At 40.7% G+C, this 20,405-nt stretch overlaps 1 protein-coding gene and 1 long non-coding RNA gene across 2 annotated transcripts in view; one reads left to right on the plus strand and one right to left on the minus strand.

Moving 5' to 3' along the window:
* The window catches only part of CHST8 (carbohydrate sulfotransferase 8), a 148,038-nt gene extending 138,227 nt beyond the window's left edge, over positions 1-9,811 (minus strand). Inside the window, exon 1 of the mRNA XM_026856542.1 lies at positions 9,676-9,811. Coding sequence (XP_026712343.1) covers positions 9,676-9,784 — 109 coding nt within the window. The 5' untranslated portion in view covers positions 9,785-9,811. The remainder of the gene's footprint in view (positions 1-9,675) is intronic.
* LOC113484274 overlaps positions 9,809-20,405 on the plus strand; it is an 84,328-nt gene continuing 73,731 nt past the window's right edge. The window contains exons 1-2 of the long non-coding RNA XR_003399197.1: positions 9,809-9,908; positions 18,329-18,415. This is a non-coding gene — a long non-coding RNA (uncharacterized LOC113484274). The remainder of the gene's footprint in view (positions 9,909-18,328; positions 18,416-20,405) is intronic.

The following is a 20,405-nucleotide window of genomic DNA, read 5'->3' on the forward strand; positions in this document are numbered from 1 at the left end:
ATGTGTATAAGAGACAGATTTGTGGGTGGGTGGTATTATTTTAGGAGATATCTTAGTTAATTATTATCTACTGAAACATCACCTAGGAGATACTCTTTCTCTGTCATGCAGCTTGATACTTCATGCAGTAAGAGGTAACTGTTCCATAGTTCATTAAATTATGTTGTGGTGAACTTCTCTCCACTGGGTCTCAATTAAGAAGTGAAGCCGGTGCCTTTAGAGGGAAAGGCAGAGAACAATCAGAATATACTGAATACGTAATTTGATCTCTGGAAACAAGCAAGAGAAAAAACATGGTGTGCAAATGTGTAGACATTAAGAACATGTTATGGCTCAAATATTTGTATATGGAAGTATAATATAATTAGATCATTATTGTTCATTAGGAATATTTAGTGTTTTTAAAAATGTAAGGTGTTTTATCTAAGTTCATTAACTACCGTAAATTTACTGTAGAATACTCATTCTCCTTACTACTTCCCTTGCCTCCATCTTAGCACCCCCAGGAGCTTCCGTCATACCAATTCTGGGCCCGTTGTCTATTACCATGAATTATAATGCTGCAGTAAATTTTCTGTTACATTCTAATTTAATTAAACATTTTGGTTTTAATAACATGTTTTAATTTTCCTTTTAAAAATGTTTAAAGTATCTTGCAGAACTAGTCTTTCTGGATCTTTTTCTACAAAAAACCCACAAAGCTTCTTTCATGAAATAATTTCAAATGTGAAGAACAGAAAAGGAAGTTATCTCAACTGTTTCTCAGGCTACCTTTCCTGTGATTCTTCTTTGTGTGCTGCACGCATCTTTTTTTTTTTTTTTCTGTTTCTCTCCCATTTACATGCTTTTCTTTCCTAACGCTGGCCATATAATGGTTTGCTAAGGTCTGTTCATTTTGTTTTTCTCATACAAATCAGAAATCATCCCAAGAACCATTCTGTGGGTACCAATGAAATACGCTACTGCAACAGGCAGTGACATGGCTGGTTTAGCATGCAGCTCTGAACACATCATCAATGCATAGCGTTAAACAATACCTGACTTTGTACATTCTTGAGTAACTTAATTCCCTTCAATAGCATGAGAATGAGCAGCTCATAAATGCAGAATAATTGGAATTTTAATTAGGTAGTGGCTTAAGGATGCCTCCTGTTTACAAGGTAATAACATCTCTTGAGCTAAATGAATGGAAGGGCAGGTTTCAATTTAACAGCTTATAAAAAACCCAGTTAATTGGTTTCCACTATTAATCTTGGCTGTTCACAGTATCTAAGTGAACTTGGTGGCTGAGGTGCTGATGTTTGTTTCGGGCATGTGAATGGTATCCCAGCCCTGCTTAAGTTCTCACTAAAGTCTTTAGGATGAGTTTCAAACAATTACAGTGAACTGCATTAAAGTCTCAATGAGTACAGAATTGCCTTGCTATGGCATTAAAATTCATGGTATCTACCTGCAGGTGTATACATTTTGTGACTATTTGAATACACACCTTTTCATTTGTTTACAGTGGAGCAGTGAGAGGAATTTGTTTTCTTGCATGAGATAAGCATCATCATGTTTTTCCTAGCAGCTGCATGCACAATTAGGAGGACCCAATTAAAGCTGCATTCAGTTTACACAGAGCGGCAGTGATTGCTGTCTGTAATTTCTCCTGTGGTTTGACTTACGGGCATTAAGCTGCACAGAACTTTATTAACAAATAAAGTCAAGTCAAACAAGTCAAGAAAAAAAAATACAACAAGCTGGAAACTGGTATGTAGGATCTTGGCCGTTGTGCACTGGCTACAGCTTGAGAAAAGGAGTCTGTCTCCCCTCCCACCTCCCTCAAACAGCCACGGGACAAACGACCGGTTTCCTCTGTTTAGGCTGGTGCTTTCTGTCCTCATAGCCACAAGAAAATAGGTATTTGTGCGTCTCCACTGCTTCCATATCAGCCATCATGACTGCAGCGGGTGCGAGCCATCTGAAGACTCCTGTGAATTCAAGCCTAAAATAATTCTAAGGCCAAATATACCTTTGTTTGTCCCAAGCATTATCGGTGCCATCGCTACAGAAAGCTTAGCACTGCCAGTCATTACGCCAAATGGGAGGAGGAAGGTAAATCCATTAGAATAGGGAAGGAACAGGGCACCGGAGCGCAGGAGCCTTCCTGTAGGATGAGGAATTTAATTCACAACCGGTGCTTTTCCCCCTCCTGAGGCTGTTCAGTTCCCACCACTCCACTGATGTCCACTGATTTCCTCCCAGCCCATGTAACTCTCCTTGGCTAGGCACATACATAGTCGGTGGCACAACATGTTTTGCTTTCATCGTTCAGGGATACCCGGAGTCTGTAAACACTGATCTCTCAGCTAATGCGCTACAAAGAGCAAAACATCAGACATCCAGTCCCTGGAAAGAGTTTTATGAGAAAACGTGTGGTTTCCAACTAAAAATCATGAGCAGAAACCCCAAAAGACTCCATTTCTGTATGTGTGAACAGCTAGTGGATAGTGATTCTGAAAAAAAGGGGAAAGAGCATGTCTAAATTGTCCTGATGTGCACAAGTGGCAACGGAGGAAGGGCCTGGCTGAAGCATTTTCCCCTTAATACCACATAGATCTCCTGAAGCGGCTGAGAGCAAAAAGGGGCAAAGACTGGACTTAATTTTACAAGATGACCCTCAGGCAGCGGAGTACTTAAGGCATGGGAGCAGAGCTAACAGCTGAGTTACTTAGTTGATACTGAAGTGCTTTTCTGCACTGATGGGATGAGCTAGCATCTTGTAGGATAGCCTGTACAGAATAAGATTAAAATCTGTTAATCACCTTGCATATGTCAAGTGGTGACAGATCTAAAGCCAGTCAGTTACTTTCAAAAATAGATAGATTATTAATTTGGAGAAAATGATAAAGAAGTTGCTCTTGTGTACGGCCTATACAAGATCAATTATTTGGCTTTTTATGCTCTCTTGACTGGTGCTAAATCAGTAGTTAACTGGCAGTTTTGATGCTGATACACAAAGCAAGCCATAATAGAGAAGAAAGCCACCTTTAATTTCAAGCTCCACTAGAATCATGAAAGGAAAATTAATGTTTACTAAATTAAAAAGGATGATATTGCTGGAGAGAGGAAGTTTTGGTTAAGCTTTTAGGGGAACATTAATAACTTTGAGAAATGGAAACATATATTATAAAGCATGTTTGACATGGCTCAAACTTTAGGAAATCCAGAAAGTATTTTAAACTTAACCTAAGCTCCTCAGTGTGGTATCAAGTTTTAAAAATCAAGCAAACTGAATGATAGCTGACATAGGGAAGGAGGCTTTCTAGTAACGGGTATTTTCTGTGAAAAATTCAATATAGCCTTATATTTAGAATAAATGTTTTGAGGTGCAATGAAAGTCTCCTGGTTAACTTTTGCATATTTTTGTAATGCCTCTGCAAATTTCCAGGGGAATCTGAGAAGCATCCAGACATGTTCCCTAGGAATATACTTTCATAAAGCTGCCACTCTGAGAATCTTCTGACATATCACAGTGCGGCTGAGTTTTGCCTGTGATATGTTGCCAAGCACCATAAACGAATGCAGCTCTGAGATGGCAGGTCACTTTTTATTTTGCCAGACACAACAAAGAAGTGTCAACCCCTGACAGGTTTTAAAAGTAGGCTTTAAAAGAAATATCAAACCTTTTTTTTTTAACCAGTCAGTATCTGAGAAGAAATACTCACAGAAAAAGAGAGGATAGGGAAATTTGTGGAAGTGGAAGTTGCACTGCGCAAATGATTTAGTACTACGTGCTTCTGGTTTTATGCTGATAAATACCCTTGGGATTAGGTAACATGGAGTTTATGCCAGCAAATAAATGGGCAGTGGATCTGGTTCAGTCTGATGTGTGTGTGCACCACTGCAGTGGGATTATGACTACTGCTCGTAGTGCACTGGATTTTGTGATAATGCAACAATTTTGTGTTAATGGTTTGGTCTTTGTTGTAGGATCTTGCAGTCCTTAGGTACTTGAATCCCCTTCGGAGAACCCCCTTTTTAATAGGAAACGGAAACATTTAGCAGGTGAATGTCGCAATTTAACACAGTATAGCACAATCTCTGAGCAGTAGGGCAGGACAGGAACAAACTGCAGTAGCTTTGGATCCCAGTTCCACAGTCTAACACCAAAGTGCTCTGACTCCTGTGACGCACTTGCTGTTGGCTGACAGGAAATACTGGTCCTATAAATGCTGGCCTGTGATGCTGTAGTTTAAGAGGTGCATTTGCTTTACTGGGCTTTAGGCTAAAGCATGTTAACAGAAACTGTTAAAAAGAGAAAAGAAAAAAAGTGATGTTCTCTCAATACTGTGACATAAATAAATGCTGCATTTTTCATAAGACTGTGAAGGATATGGCATAGTCATGAAAGAAGGGAAAAAGCATTGTAGGAGACAATGTCTATATATTGCTTGTGATAAAACAACTTACACGTGATTGCTTTCAGCACTTAGACTGCATTTGTTTTAAACAGGTTTGCACTGGCAGTGTGGTGTAGGATTTCCTTTGTAACCATCTGGACAGTGTTTGATCCCCCTGTAGCAGTAGACTGATGAAGTCATTGCAAGCACTTCTTCCCAATATAAAAAATATCATTTATAGTCATCTAAACAACAATCATTTCAAGCAAAAGAAGAGGGAATATCATACTCCTAAGACCACATTTCCCTTATAAGTGCCTTGCATTAGCAGACAAGGAAATAGATCTCTTTCTTTTCATCCCGAAAACTGCAGGCCATTGGGAACTAGTCTGCACATAGGGAAATTCTTTGCTGGGGAAAGTTCAGCTAAAGGAGACTCAGAGGATGTGACTGCAGAAGGTTCATCCAGTCTTCAGCTGGTGGGAGCTACCATTGCCCACATAACAGTATGCTGCTTCTGCTCGAAGAGTATCAGTGAGCCCACTCACCTCCGCTACAGGCACCGGGTTCTTTTGTTCATGATTTCTGCTGATGCCGTTAGTTGAGAACCAGATTAAATGGCTTCCAGTTTATAAAGAGAAGTTACAAATTGTAGGAAAATTACTTCTGAAATTACATATCAATGCTGGTTCATTTTCAATTCTATTTATGAAAAGTTTCCAGTATGACAAACAAGCGGTACATTGTGCACTAGGATGGTATTATGGAAATGTACAGCGAACAGGGAGATGTGCATAGGACTGTAATTTGTGAGTAACAAGGTGTATGTGCTCTGAATAAGTAATTAAGAAAATTTCACTAGCTATAATACTGGTATTTGCTCTAAGGTTACTGCACCGTGGCTCCCTTGTGCCATCAAGCTTGCAATAGCACTGGCACGCCAGCCCTTCCGACTGCCTTCTCTCCTTCCTCCCTCTCCTCCCCATCACACCCTTAGTAAAGCAGAGAATAAAGATGATGACAGTATTATGTTAGAAACTGGTAGATGAGGTAAGGACAGCAGTCACTGCAGAACCTCAGTCAGCTTCAGGCTTGGTTATATTCAAATTTGACTTTCAAAATCTGATAGAGTGCAAAGCCATTTCCATTCTACTCCATGTTTTCACCCTTTTGGAGCTTTCACAACATGCATGCTTTGAGATGTGCTTTCCACCTTTTACCAGCTCCCAGAGGAGTGTGTGTCCATACATATTCATCTTCGGAGTTCTAACTGAAAACTTTTACAAGTTTGTGAATTCAGTAACCATATGGCAAAACCCCAGTCATTTTTTTCAGAGTCTTAGTCACCATATCTAGAGAAATTTTTGCTAGGTCAATATAGGTGTAGAGGAATAATAATACTTCCCCTAGTTTTTATTTAGCAAAATCTCCTATTAGAAAAGTAGATACCATTTTAGAATATCCCTTCTCACTAAAGTCCATCAAGCCCATGGTCTTAAGTCCAGCTATAGATACTGTGTCCCTGATGCAACGCGGAAGCAGTGGTCCTGGCATTCACCTCATCTGACCACCTGCTACTCATGACCACAGTTCTGTCTCCAGCCCATGGATGGGCTAGTCTGCAGCTCAGAAGTGTGTAGGTGTTTGAAATCCACCCGAGATCTGTCAGGGTGGGTTGCATCCTCCAGAGTCTTCTCTCACTTGCTGATGTTGTTTGTCCCAGTTGCGCTCTCTTGTACCACCCAAAAGCAGCTCTCACAGTCCAAGTTCTCAGCTGTCAGTGATCCCATAAACTGCAGTGGCCCTGGCCAAGGCTGTAAAGGTGCTCGTTAGCCCTGTCAACTCTTCCACTGTAAACCCTGAGAGAGGGGCATGCCATGACACTGAGGAAGCCTCATGCTAACCACAGTGGTTCCAGGACAAACACAGGGGTGGAGCGGCTGCACATTTAGTTACTGTAAAGATTTTTCATATCCTATCACAGACAGGAGATTAATACATTCAAGAGTCATTAGTATTAGGATGGGGATATATGTATTAAATTTTTCTTGTGCACCATGTGCAAATGTGCTTGACTTACCCAAAACAAATCCTTTACTGTGTCTGTTTAAGAATAATGGCATGACTACTGCAGGAGCCAGGTTTTATATAATTATACAGGGAGAATTATTAGAAGAGCATTGCGTTTCTGTACGGTGTATGACTATCATTCATAACCACTTCTCAACCCACATCCCTGCTTTATCCTGCATTCTCCATAGTAATAGCACTCTTCACAGATGCAGAGAAAACGACTGTTGTAAGTGAAGTTATTGTCTCTTTAATGACCACAGGAATATCTACTGAGTTTAATATATTGGCTTGAAAAATCTGTTTTGCCCACCCTAAATGGCTGTCTGTCTTAAATATATCTGCTCAGAGTGATGTGCATTATATAAATAAAACTACACCGACAGCATGTTTGTCAATCAGCAGAAAAGCCTCTACACCCACTATCCCGGGCACATATACTTTGTAAGCATTGGTTTCCAGCAGATAAATGTAATCAAGGTTTATATGCTCACAGAAGCCAACAGGATGGGATTGTTTCACTCGAAAGATCAGAAGAAAATTGTAACTAATGTTGTGGAAAATTACTTTGATATTGCTTTCTCAGTACAGCATCACAATTAGGTAGCAATGTGAAGCACAGGGAAAGAATAAATGAATAGTAACAAATCAACACAAACAGCTACTGTCAGGAGTACTTTGCTCAGTGAAAGTAATGTAAGCATTACTTAAAGTTTTATGACTGTGGATTTTATACTGGTTTAAGTAGTACATCAAGGTCTCACCATCATGCTTGCTAGGACTAAAACAATCAAGAACAATTTCCGGAACAGACAGATAAAACTAAAGTACTGAAGTATTTTTATTAATCATGTTTCATAAGTTGTACTGTCTTAAATTAAAAATGACTGAACATGCTAACAATGAAAAATGCCCTTTTGGACAATGCAAAATTCTCCTACGCTGCTTTTCAGTGGAAAATAAACGTTACTGACTTTCCTCCAGCCTTCCTGATGAGATTCCAGTGTCTGGCAAATATGTTTTACTCCACGGTAACTACAGAAGCAAAGGCTAATCCAATAAAACTTTGCCGTGCAGAATCTGTTGTCCTAAGTAGCTTAATGACACATACATTTGTTCAATTCTATTGAGGGAGCAATCAGACAAGCAAATGATGGCAACATCCGATCTCCATTAGAAACAGGCCCTTTTAAGGAGAAACACTGAACAGGGGAAGGGAAGGATCCTACTCAGCACGCCAAAAATGTCGCTTGTGATTGACAGATTTTCATAGGAGACTGTCTAGAGATGAAATATGCCTACCTCTCTTTTTAATGAAATGAATGGATATATTTTCCTGTGTCTTTTAAGCCACGTAATATGTTTTAGTGATAACTGGTATCATTTTCAGAAGCAGTGGATATGAGGAGTTTCCGAGTCCACTGGGAGTTGAAAGCACTTAACACACATGAAAATCAGCCAAACAGAAATAAGAGTAATTGTATTGAGCACCTTTTACTCAAGGGTACAGTCTGGTTCCTGTTAACATAAATAGTAATTGAATGTGAGAATCGAGCAATTGATTACACGTCTTTGGCAGTAACAGCATCATTGGGATGTTCATGTTTTAGCTATGCAGATCCCTACCCACAGCAACCTAGTACGGTTCGGAGGAAGTTTCCCTGCTGGGGTAGGAGCTCTGTTCATTGCTTTTATTTAAATGTGCTTGGGTGCCCCCTTCTATGGTTACATTGCTCTCAAAAATCACTTCACAGCGTACTACAATCAGCAGTCTGCATTCAAGAGGTTTGTGGCAGAGAGAACAGAGGTGCAAGTGGTCAAGATGAGAGACCAATAATGAAAAAATGGAGAAGAAATTGCCCAGGTTTTGAGATACCACTAGAAATTCTTTCTCTTCCAGGAGCAAAGAATTAACTTTTCAATGTAAAATTACACATTTTTAGATGCGTTAGAGTACTGCCTGCATTTACTGTCTATATGTCTTTCCCCTCACCCCCAGTCTATTGGCCAATTTCAGTCAAACGTGGACAGTACCACCAATTTTAATCTCTCAGCTCTTTTGCATCTAAGTATACAAAACTAAATTGCAAAAGCACTGAAGGGACTGGTTAATTGTCTGCTTTGCACAACACTGATGATTCATTATTTCTGTAGTTTCAGCTGAGTGGCTGCTTTCAAAATTGGTGTGCAGTTGGACTAAATAGTAAACATATTAAAGTACAGATTGTTTAGTGACATGGAAATAAGCACTTAATAAACCTGGACACCAAAATTAGCACTTAATGTAATTATATGAGTTCTCTGTGTTAGGGTTCATCTCCTTTAAAAATGTTAGTAATGCTTTAAAATATACACAGTCCTGTTCATTGTACAATGAAGATGTCAGTCAAACAGACATTATAAAGCATGTATTTAGTTAAAGGAGAATTTCACTGCATATAAGAGCAAACATAGTGGCCAAACCTTGGCACACGGGGCTGCTGTTAGGAGCTGGAGTGCCTGCATTTGTCTAGGCTCTAAACCAGCCTTCATTACAGTCCTTGTCAAAGTCAGTGATTGTAAGTAAATCAAGAGGTCTCATGCTTTTTCATACTTCTTGCATGGCCCTCTCACAGTTCCCTAGCTCTCATGCTGATGTGGTCTTTGTGGTCTCCACAGTTTAACGTTAGTAGTGCAGGAGGAAGGCATGCATATGCATGAAAGTTAGGAAAAGTTTAGTGGAAGTTAAGTACATTAAAGTATTTTATGTTTTCTTGCATGACTCATGCATCTCTTACTTTGCATCTCTATGACATATTGAATACCATGTACAGGGAAAGGTGGATTCAGAGGCATGTATTTGTAGGAACTGAACTTTTGGAGAAATTTCTCATTTTCATATTTATAGTGGTAATAGCTCGTAGCAGAACTGGTCTTAATTTTAGTAGAAAATTAACTCTATTCAGCTGCACCCTGTGCACCTTGGCAAAGATCCTTGCATAATCAGTTAATTTGTTCTTGGAACTGTTTTTTAAGCAAACTCCTCTCTTTTTTTTTCTTTCTTTTTTGTTTTTAAAAAAACCCCCAAATTGTTAATTAATTTCAAAATAGCCTTTGTTAAAAAGATTACATACCTTTGTTGAGGCAACCTCTGTGAAATATGTAAAACACGTTCAGGGTATAAGTACAAAATGTTGAGCATGAAAGCGCAAGTGAATCAAACAGGAATAGGAATGCTAACCTGGTGTCTGCTGATGAACTATTTCTTCTGGATCCTGCAGGTGAATGAAGACAACGAGTCCAGCTGCTCCAAACAGCAAGATAAAGGAGAACATACATGTCAGCCTCATAATTATTGTTCTCAGATCAATCCAGTTCTGACCCAGGAAAAGAACGGCGTGCAATCTCCAGGACACTCTTCACTCATAGTCTCGTCCTCTCATCTGGAAGTCTGGCGTAACACGTCTACAAGAGGTGAAAAAACAAACCCCTAAAACTCAACATATTTATTTTTTCAATGCAGATTAGTAGATTTAAGTCCTTGTTTAGAACAAATAACTGATTTATCTAGTATTTCTTTGGTAGAGTTAACTGCAGTCATCCAGTCATTTCTGCCCCATCAGTTTGTCTTTAATTATATGTCACTGTTTCTAACATGTTGAAAGACAATGTAGAATGTCATTTAAAAGCGTAGTTTGGGGAAAATGGTCATGCTATGACTAGAATTTGCACAGAAACCCCTCTTATTAGTTGTCCTGCTTCAAGCACTTTTTATTTGGACCAGAAAAACAATATGAAAACCGTAAAGTGAGATAACGTGGGGGAGACGATCAGAAGAGCTGCACCTTGCATGTCAGATACGGGGAGAAGGATGAGCACCTGGCAGCTGCCTGCTTCACCCTTGATAAAAACAGTCCAAATGGTGCAGCACAGGTCACTGTCACCTGTTGAAAAAGCTCTGCAGGCGTATTGATTTCCAAGGGAAATACTGGTCACAGTGCTTGGACCGCCCTTTACTGGCTTTCAGAAGACTTGAGAGCATGGGCAGCAAGCGGGCTGTCTGTGCCGGAGCGAGGGGCACGGCTGCCTCTCCTGCCCGGGAGCTCCCGGCGAGTTTCTGGGCTCAGTTCTGCGAATTCTCACTGCTCGCTCTACACTTGCTGTTATGCACAGTGCTGGTGAAAGGGCAGCGGCCCTGGTCCCAGGTGGGCACGCTGTGTGTCATTCTAAAGCCCTTGTTAAGCACAGCCCTAAGGCAAGTACCTCACTTTAAGCCCATGAATAGTCCCACTGGAACCATGTCCCTTCTGGTACAATACTAAGAAGCGAAAAACCAAAAGAATGGGAACCGGGGAGGAAAACCATTAATGGTGCTACATGGCTTTATTAATTTAAATAAATGCTTTTGCCACATAACTGTGCTGGTCCTGCATTTTTCAGTAACACGAAGGAAGGTGCATTAGACCACAGGCAGTGGAACTGGTTCCCAAAAATGTAACTGGATTTCATATCAGCAAATTACTGAACACAAGGGCTCAGGCTGGAGATCAGCAGTAGGTTGCAGGGGTGGCGATCGCTTGGCTTTTCTCCTATTTCTAATTGTCAGTGTGACCCGGTCTATAGGAAGGTTTTTGAAGGTGGTCTTTGTTTGAAAGGAAGTTTTAAGTACAGAAAGACTGTAACATTAGTTTTTCAGGAGGACGGGTTGTGGAAAGATGATGATTCAAAGTAGTTATGCCATGAAAAGTCTTTAAGGATTTGTTTTCAGTGTACCTGGAATATTTGTAGTTGGGGTAACTTGTTTGCTGATTAACTGATACTTTAAATTTCTAAAATGCATCAGAGAAGAATGCTAGTTGTGCTGTCCTGATGAAGTGATTTCTGTGACTCTGATTGACAAGGTTATTTAATGGTGACCATGTGCATTCAGTGTGTAAAGCAGCTGGAGCTCCAGGCCAGGAACACTACTGGATCCTTGTATCTTGAATGAATGCAGAGTGTTGTCTCTATACAGAGGCGAATTCAGCTTCATTTCCTGTTAAAATTATGGCAGACATTAACTGTGTATTTTAATTTTTTTTTTTCCTTAAACCCTTCTCACCCCTTTAAAAATAAAACTAAAAGGAAATGTTGCTAAGTTTTCCAGCACTAGCAAAGTCAAATCCTTATGGGTCCTTGTGGAGGTCCATCTGTGCCTGTTGTGTGAATGTGTATGTTGTATGGATGGACTTTTTGCACATATATTTGTTATTTAAGAGGCAAATACTAACTCTAAAGCCCTAGGAGAGTCCGATTAAGGAAGAAGGATTAGCTTTCAAAGCAAGTGTGTTACAGTTCCAAACACTGCTGGTATAGGCAAACAATGAGGGAACATGAACCACCCTCTCTGGTTCACTACAGAACTTGTTTGTCCTACACAGTCAGTGCTTTGGTTAAACCAAATCCTCCTGTGGGAAGGCTGGTACAACACCAAAATCACACCATCATTTTGTAAAACCATCCAGTCAGAGCTTTCTAAGAATTATATTTGATTACCTAATACAAAATTTCCCTTTTGTAACCTATTTATGCTCTCTGCATGTACATGGGGAGGAGGCTGCTACTCCCCCAGTTTTACAGGACAAGCGTGAAGCAAGTGTCTTGCCCAAGATTATACAGTAAGGCTGTGACGTAGCAAAGAGTTGAAGGGCTTCCCAGCCCCTAGGCTGGCATTGGCAGAGCTGCCGTTCTCTGCTGGGAATGCTCGGGCAGCTGGTGGGACACAGCTGTCAAGAAATGCCAGGTCATAATTTGAGAGCGAGCAGTTTAAAAACATTCACTCCCAAATAACGAAGGTTTTATGTTTGCTTAATGCTGAGTTTTAAGGTCATTTTTTGAATGAATTATACCCTTGAGCAAATATGGGTTTCTAAAACAATTATTATTAGCTTAAAGTGCTAAATTGTTTTCCCTGGTTTTGATTTGTTGACATGTTTTTGTTTGAAGTAGGGGCAGCATCAAGAAAGATCCCTAACCAGTTTTTATTTAGTGCAAGAAATGTTACAATAGAAGTTTTTAACAGTTAGAATGTTTACATTTTTCCACATCCTACAGAACAACTGCGTTCAGGATCATGTAACCTTTTAGGTCAGGCATTGCAGTGTCTTTGGGACACCTCGGGATGCAACAGTGACGAACGCTAGATGAAAGCATATGTGGAAAAAACAAAAAGTCCACAGGTACTTGTGGAACTATAAAGGAAGGTTGCTGCATATTGCCTGTTGCCATTACATGTCTTTGCAAGCACTGAAGATAGAGGGAGTCTGAGAAGGAAAAAGAGAACCTATTTCCTCTCAACAAAATTATTACCTCTCAACAAAACACAAACTTCAGAGATCTTTAAATTATGGGTCTAGGCTTTTTCCCTCCCTATTCTCCTGTAATTATTTTTTCAATCAGTTGACTTTAATTAACATGTCCTAGGAGAGCAAAGCTGGTGAATGGGAACGGCTGTTTTATACGTGCTGAGCATGTGCTTCCTGAGCCTTCCCAGGCTGGTTGTTGAGTAACAGGAGCAGAGGAACTCTGAAAGCAGTTAGCACTGCCTGATGAATGTGAATCCTCATTATGGAAACGTTTGAAAATATTGTTTACACTCAAACCACGTCATTTTAAAGATGGATGAGATAAAAAAACTTCAAAAAACCTTAGTGGGGCATTAGCTAACAGTTTCTTTAGGAAATACGTCCTCAGGCACGTGAGGGAGAGGGATGCTGTGTGTGGGAGCTTGGGATTGATCCACGCTGAGCCCTAGCATCTGGGAGGCAGAATCTGGATGAATCCGTAGCCTGCAATTTACACGTCAGATTCGCAGTCACATTAACTGTGCTTCTCACAATGGGCAATAGCATATTTTTATATTTCTTATTAGTATTACTGAGAGTGCAAGTAGATAAGGTTGTAAGCAGCCTCCAATCTAAACTCTGTTTTCAGCTGCCCTGAACTCATTAAACAGATGGAGAGCGGTTCACTAGAACACGCACTAATGAATTAAAACATCTAACTTTTAATTTATTCTTCCTTTATACATTTTTGTGGTGGATAAAACTTCTAGGTATCAATAAATGTTTTTCTAAGCTTTCCCATTACTGTGGTATGTGAACGCTCTGCCCTTGAAAGCAGCAGAAGTCTGTGTATACACGGATAATAATTAGCACTCAGATAGCACTTTCCAGTTCAAGGACATTCATTAATCACCATAGTACTCCTATGAATTGTGAGGTGAGGAGATATTAGTATTGGGTAGAAGAATAGGTGTTGCATCCTTAAAGCAAGTCTTTAAGGAAAAAGATGTACAATTTTAGGTCAAAACCATCCAGATATGTTTGCGGAAAATATTTGAATATTATGAAAAATTTTCAGGCACCAAATCTTTTATTTACAAACACAGAAGCAGGACTAATTCCCCCCTGCTCCCAAGCAGTACTGAAAGACACTGCAAATCAATATGATGGGAAAGATTTTTTGACAAGATTGGCAGTGAAAGTAGTGCTTTGTAGGTCTGCTTTTTTGCAATCACTGCCTGGGAGCCTAATGGCTGAACATTTTTCCTGTGAGCAATTTAACATTGTTATAATGGATGAGCCCAAGAAAGACAAAGAGAGTTTTCTACCAATGTCTTTGTTGTTTGATTCCTCATCTGAGATGGGTCAGTCAGGCTGCACTTGGCTTTCTGTCTGATAGCACATGGCTGTTTGTTCATTCATGAATTTTGAGGATGTGACATTCTGTCCCTTGTCCGCTAACAAATCTTAATGAAGAATGGCATTGACAAGATAATAATCTAAGGGCATGATGTAATTATTAAGTAGAAACTCAAGGGATTGCCTTTGGTCCATCTAGAACTGAATTTTACCCTAATAGTAGCCATATTGATGCTTCAAAGGAAAGTAAAAAGAATCTTGCAGAGCAAAGCGGTAGGATAACTTGCCTTCAGGAAAAGGTCTTTAGTTGGGGTCACCTTCTTTTTATGTGGGTAGTGTATCTCTGAGACTGCCTGTCTTAGGAAAACATGATGTCAAGGTATGCATCTTTCACAGCACTACCAACAATTGCTTTCCAAGAGCTTGGGCACTCACAGAGAACAGGAGGTATAGCCCCATTCCTCTCTGTTGACTGCTCACAGAGCCCCTGCAGAACCCAGGCTACCTGACCCTCTGTGCACTGGGTCCCCAGTGTGCTTTCACTCCCCCGGATAATTGATGACTAGGCCAGCTAAATTATCCTGAAGATGAAAGGATCAGTGCCAAGATGAGAACAGAAGAGGCTCTTTTCTGATGTGGAATTAGAGGAAGGACAGAAGTGGGACAAGACCCCGTAAGGCTCCTGCCCACTGCAGGGTACTGATTCTCCCTTCCTGGGGCTTCACTGCAAGGTACTGATGCAACCCCCAGTGAACCAAACTAATGCCACCCTCAAGTTTACATTACCATAGACCTTAGCAAGTCAACAACACTCAAGTTCTCTGAAAACATCTACTGATTGCTGAATTGGACAATTACAAATCACCTATGAATGAACGTAAATGCCTAGTTCACATGTACATGGTAAACTTCATTTATTATGCTGTGCAAGCTTTAGTTGATATTCCTTTAGTTGATAGCAGGCTGCTGGTTCAGAGTGGAGTCCAAGCCCACTGTTTCTTCAGAGGAGGGTGGCAGTATGCAGATATCTGCCTTTTGTAAGCCAGGATTGATGCGTTTCCACCAGGCGCTTTGTGTGCTGTTGAATAACCAGATACTAAGCAGCAGAGGTGAGCTTGGGCATGGGCTCCCACTGCTGTGGTTACACCATTCTTGAGAGGCCACCTGGGATGTCTCCATGGCGGTCCGGAGCTCTCTGCGACGGTACGTGTCCACAGAGGGCTGTCCGGGCTCTCTGTACAAAGCGTGGCACTGCATGGGCACAGCCTCAGCAGGGTCTGTTATCTTTGGCAAACCGTCCCCAGTTAATGGCACGCACTGACTGGTGGTATTGCCAGTTCAGAGAGAGATGTTTATAAATGCAGAAATGGTTTTGTAAGTCAGTCTTCACCTGACAGAAAAAACCCTACACGTTAAATTTCAGCACCCCCGTAGCTGATCTGCAGAAGCTTAACTGTGAGCTGTTGGAAGCTGGGAGCTGTGATGGGCTTTTGTCTTCTACTGGGTTTTATGTGTTCTGAAGGGGTGCCGTAATGGAGCACTTTATGCGTTATTAAGATAATTTTACTTAGATTGTGTAATATAGGTAGAGACTGGGATAGTGACAGTGGGAAATTAGCTGAATAGGAAAAAAAAAAAAGGAATACTATCACTACAAGAATATAAGAAAAAGATTTGCTTTTATTACTGAAATGATCACTTCTAAATACATTAGCTGTGTTTCTATGAGTTGTGTGAACAATGGCTGCTTCTCATCTCTGAAGCTGAGCCAAGCATGCATTTCCTTGCTTCAAAGCACTTACAGAGACAAAAGGCCCTCAAACACAGGGCACTGAGTTTTCCCATCACTCAAGTGTCCACTCTCCGCTTTACCCCTGACTTCTAGATCAGGCTTGTCATGACATTTACAGAAGAAAAAAGGATTTATAAACATTATTCATATTCACCAGTAAAACTAACTTTTTATAGCATTTTTACAAATGCAGGCACTGTACTAGAGGTAGAGATATTAAAAGTCATATTATTCTGTAGCTGTCAGCACTCCTTGGAAATAGGAAATGCAAATGAATCCTAAGTATTATGCCTCAAATCCTTTAGATTCTTTAGCATAGAAAGAAGAAGGAAACTCTTAATCCTGTGGCTGCTTCCATTCACCAAATGTTCTTCTTTGGGTGCTGTCAGTATATTCTTGTTCATGTATCAGTAGAACAAAAACTTTGATTTTCACTGAGATTTGGAAAGGACAAATTTGTTTTCAGCTGATATTTCATATCAAAACATTTTGTCTGGCTTACTTCAACTTCATACATAATTATGTTCTTCTTTTGGTAATAGGAAAAGATAAGTATTTTGAAGAAGGTTGAAATAAGATATTTTAAGTTGAATTGGTCCAAAATGCCCTGCCCCCGAAATCTCCCCAAAATTATTTCCTGAAAAGATCTGGATTCATATTTTTCCTTCATGTGGGGAAAGGAATTAAACTCGCTTTGATGAAATCACTAGTGAAGTTAAAGGTTCCTCTGAATCTGACAAATCCCCGGAATTCAGAAGTGAAATAATTGAGCAGAGAGGTGGCTCAGCCTTTGTATTACCTCTCAGTAATACCAGCCGACGTCTGAAGGATGTTGGTGACCCCTCACCCCCGGGTAGCTCCAGTGGGTACGTCCTGAGGCGCCCATCAGCACTGCCGGGTGCACAGACCAGTTCAGCAGTTCGAATTCAGGACGAGGAAGCCTACCTGCCTTGTCTGGCTTTATGCAGCAGTCCTTTGAGCTCTCGGTTTTCCTAAGAACCCGCAGAGGCAGGAATTGGCGCTCGGGTGAATCAGACCTACTGGCCTGCCTGATGCTGGCACCTCCTCTGTGCAGCTCAGTTAGTCTCCTCTGTGTCCCAGCGACCCGGAGTGAACACGCTGAGCTGACCGCCCATGTTACATGCTAGCTAGTGCACACCGTCAGTGTTGTATGAAATTAGGCAGAACTTACTGTCCTTTAACAGCTCTGTTCTCCAGTCACTGATGTCATTATGTGTCTTGGCTTTCAGCATCTCCTCTAATTATGCAATATGGGGATTTCTCAACATGAAGAAAATCCTGGAAATTACAGGCTACTCTTTTGCTCACATGTACACAAATCCATATACTGCACAGTGGGGAAAAGGGGGTTAAGAGGCTTTCTCTTATTCTGGTGGAAACTTGTTTTGCCAGGTATCAGTGGGTCCAGTTCTACTCTGTTATGTATACCAGGTTTGTCCTTTGGACCTGCACACTGCTTGAAGGTGTGTTAACGCATATAACATGCCAAACCCTGAATTTTAGCTTAACTGAGAAAAGCTGTGATATTGTTTTATGTGGCTGAAGTCAGAATGATAACATACGACCCCTTTTTCCCATTCCAACCCACATGGCAAACTGCTAAAGCTGCTCCTCTCATTTCCATCACATTGCAATAGAAATCAGGCACTGCTGGTTTCCACTTTCATCTACAATTTAAGACCAAAAGGGACAGCACTCAGTAAACAACCAAAATAATCCTTTCAAAGTTGAGAAGATTTCCTTCCTATCTTTCTGGGTGCAAATTGTAGCAGGAGTCATGTGTTACTAATCTCCTCAGTACTGCAGCAGGTCCTTAGCAAGTTAATACACATACCTCTCCAGGATCCTCGAAGGGTTATAATATTATTCCTAAGCTAAAATATAATCTCTAAAGCAGTTTGCATTTGAAATGAAAACAAAGTTTTCTTTACTTTGTTTCAAATGAATATCTCACAAGAGCTGTACAGTGACAGTGTAAATAGTGTCAGTAATGAACTTGTCCAACTTGCTTCCACACCAGAGTGGAAGGCACAAAATTTGCACAACAGATCTCACAGACAGGCAGCCCAGCCCTCCCAGGCTCTGCCTGGAAGCAGGATTTATAGGGATATTGTCCCACCTACAATATTTCATACAGAAAACTGTGCTGAAAGCAGTGAACTCTCTTGTAAAATACAGCAGAAAGGTTTCTAGTTTTTCAGGTGCCCACTTGGTTCTAGTCAGAGCCCAGTTTGAAATGCTTCTGTCTCTCCCCACTTGCCTCAGTCTCTCTTCTCTTTACAGTAACTATCACATTTTCAAAGGGTTTTTTAGATGATTGCAGCATCATATGACAGTGGTGGTTGCAAAACCCTGAAATACTTTTCAGTTGTCCTGAAGGTGTTTTGTCTCTTCCATAGGTTTCCTGGCTATTCTGAATAAAAACACCTTCTTTCAGAAGATACGACACACCTGGTGTACGCTGGACTTCCAGAGGTACCAAACAAGTAAGAACCCCAGACATATTCCTTCTTTTATGTCAGTGTGAAGCACAGTGGAGTTTGCTTTTATAAATTCATTTTTCTATGCACTTTTAGATGTGTTGCGGTAAGGAACAAGAGATGACAGAACCTAAAAGGTTTTATTAGCTGCTTTTATATATATATTCTTTCATAGATATATAAACAATATATTCCTAGCCATTGGGTAAAAGTTTTTATTTGTATGCCAAACCTCTTGACATCATGAGATTTTAAATAGTTTTTATAGCAACAATTTTGAGTGGCTTTATGTATGTATGTGTGGGCCCCTGTCCTCCAACATTAGAGCTTAACTTTGTGCCATACGTAACACAGTTCATGTAATAATACACTATGGAGATTCATGATTCCTCAGTGTTATTTCATTTTCCTAAAAGATAAAAGTATCTGAGGTGGAGATTCTTTGTCTGGGAGTCGTAAGCAAGCAAGAAGAACAGAAAACAGTGAAATGGTTCCTGTAAGCTAGGAATTAAAAACCTTTGTCACAAGTGAGGGTGGTTTTAATTCTGCATTTGAGGAAACAAAACACAGCAAAATTTCTGCAGTAGCAGAAAGAAAACAAACTCCTGGCTCACACTGTGTCTAGTTGTGATGCTACTATGGTTACTTCAGAAAGAATAAAATAGCCCTTGCAACCTTGAAATGGAACATTTTGCTGTGGCAGTGGAGAGGGTTCCTTTATTGACTGAAGCAACTTTTCTAACAGTGTACATCAGACTGTTTTCACCTAGTACTGGCTCTTAACTTCTAGCCATGATGACTAATTTGTTTCTTATTGAGATTTTACAAATGCTTTCTCCCTAATGAAAGGTCACCATCTGTTTAGTCGAAGTACTTTCTAACTTAGACTATGCCTGTATGTCAGAGCTAAGTTATTTCCTCTTGTTCTTGATTTGGGCAGTTGGAACACAGCAGCTAATTGAAAGGGGATATTCTATAAGTAGATCTAGTTGGAAAACTTGGGTTTTTTCTTTTCTAAAATGCCTCTTACATTTTCTTTTGAGATGAAAATTCCCCCCCCCCCCCGATATTGCAAAACAAACTGAAACAAATATTTGCTTTTTATTTTGAAGTGCAATTTCAAAACAAAAAGAAATAGAATCTTTATTTTTAATTCAGTTATCATGTTACTGCAGCGTATAAAGGGAAGCTGCAATGGGTGCTGAAGGACTAGTTGGCTGCCCGTGCAGAGGCGTGGATGTGACATGCTGCTGTCTGGATGGGCTGGCAGATCTGAAGCAGGGACAGAGCTCCTCCAGCTCACTTGCCATGTGAGAGCAAAGGGAAGAGGATCTGCAAGCTGAGAGATCTCCTAGGTGTGTATTAGGAAAGAGAAATAACTGGGGGGTTTGCCATCACATAAAGAGGAGTGAAATGGTTCTGTGTGATGGTGAGTGAGGGAAAGTACATGTGGAAGCTGGTGGACTTGCCCAGAGGCAGAGCTGTGATGTGATCAGGAGTTTCCTGGGGAAGCAAGTGGAGGAACTGGGGTAGATGGTGCCTTTTCAAAGGCAGCATGAGGGTTATGTTTATCAGGATCACAGTGGAGCATTGCTTACATAGGGTAGTAAGCATTTGCCCTACCCTTGCACTCTTTGGCTTCTGAAAGTTTCGTATTTTGGCAAGGTCAGCTTTGGGGAAGGGGTGCAGTACCACCTGCAGTTTCAGCACAGTTGTACTTTGAAAGACAGGAGTGCATAGCTGTCAACAGAGCCACGGAGGAGACAGACATAGTCTCTGTTCAGAAATGTGGCTGTTTCAGTTGGTGGTGGTTGCAGTAAGTGTAAGACTGGGTGAGAAAGGAGGTGCAAGGTTGTCTGGCAAAGGACCGTAGGTCCCCACTTTCATAGGGGAGCAGAGACATCATGATGGTCACTGTCTAAGGAAATAGGACACCTACGTGCAATGCGCTTCTAGTGCTTCCTTACCTGTATGCTACCATGCACCAGAATTTCAG

This window comes from Athene cunicularia (genome assembly GCF_003259725.1).
Source record: "Athene cunicularia isolate RWA chromosome 11 unlocalized genomic scaffold, athCun1 chr11_part1, whole genome shotgun sequence".
NCBI lineage: Eukaryota > Metazoa > Chordata > Aves > Strigiformes > Strigidae > Athene > Athene cunicularia.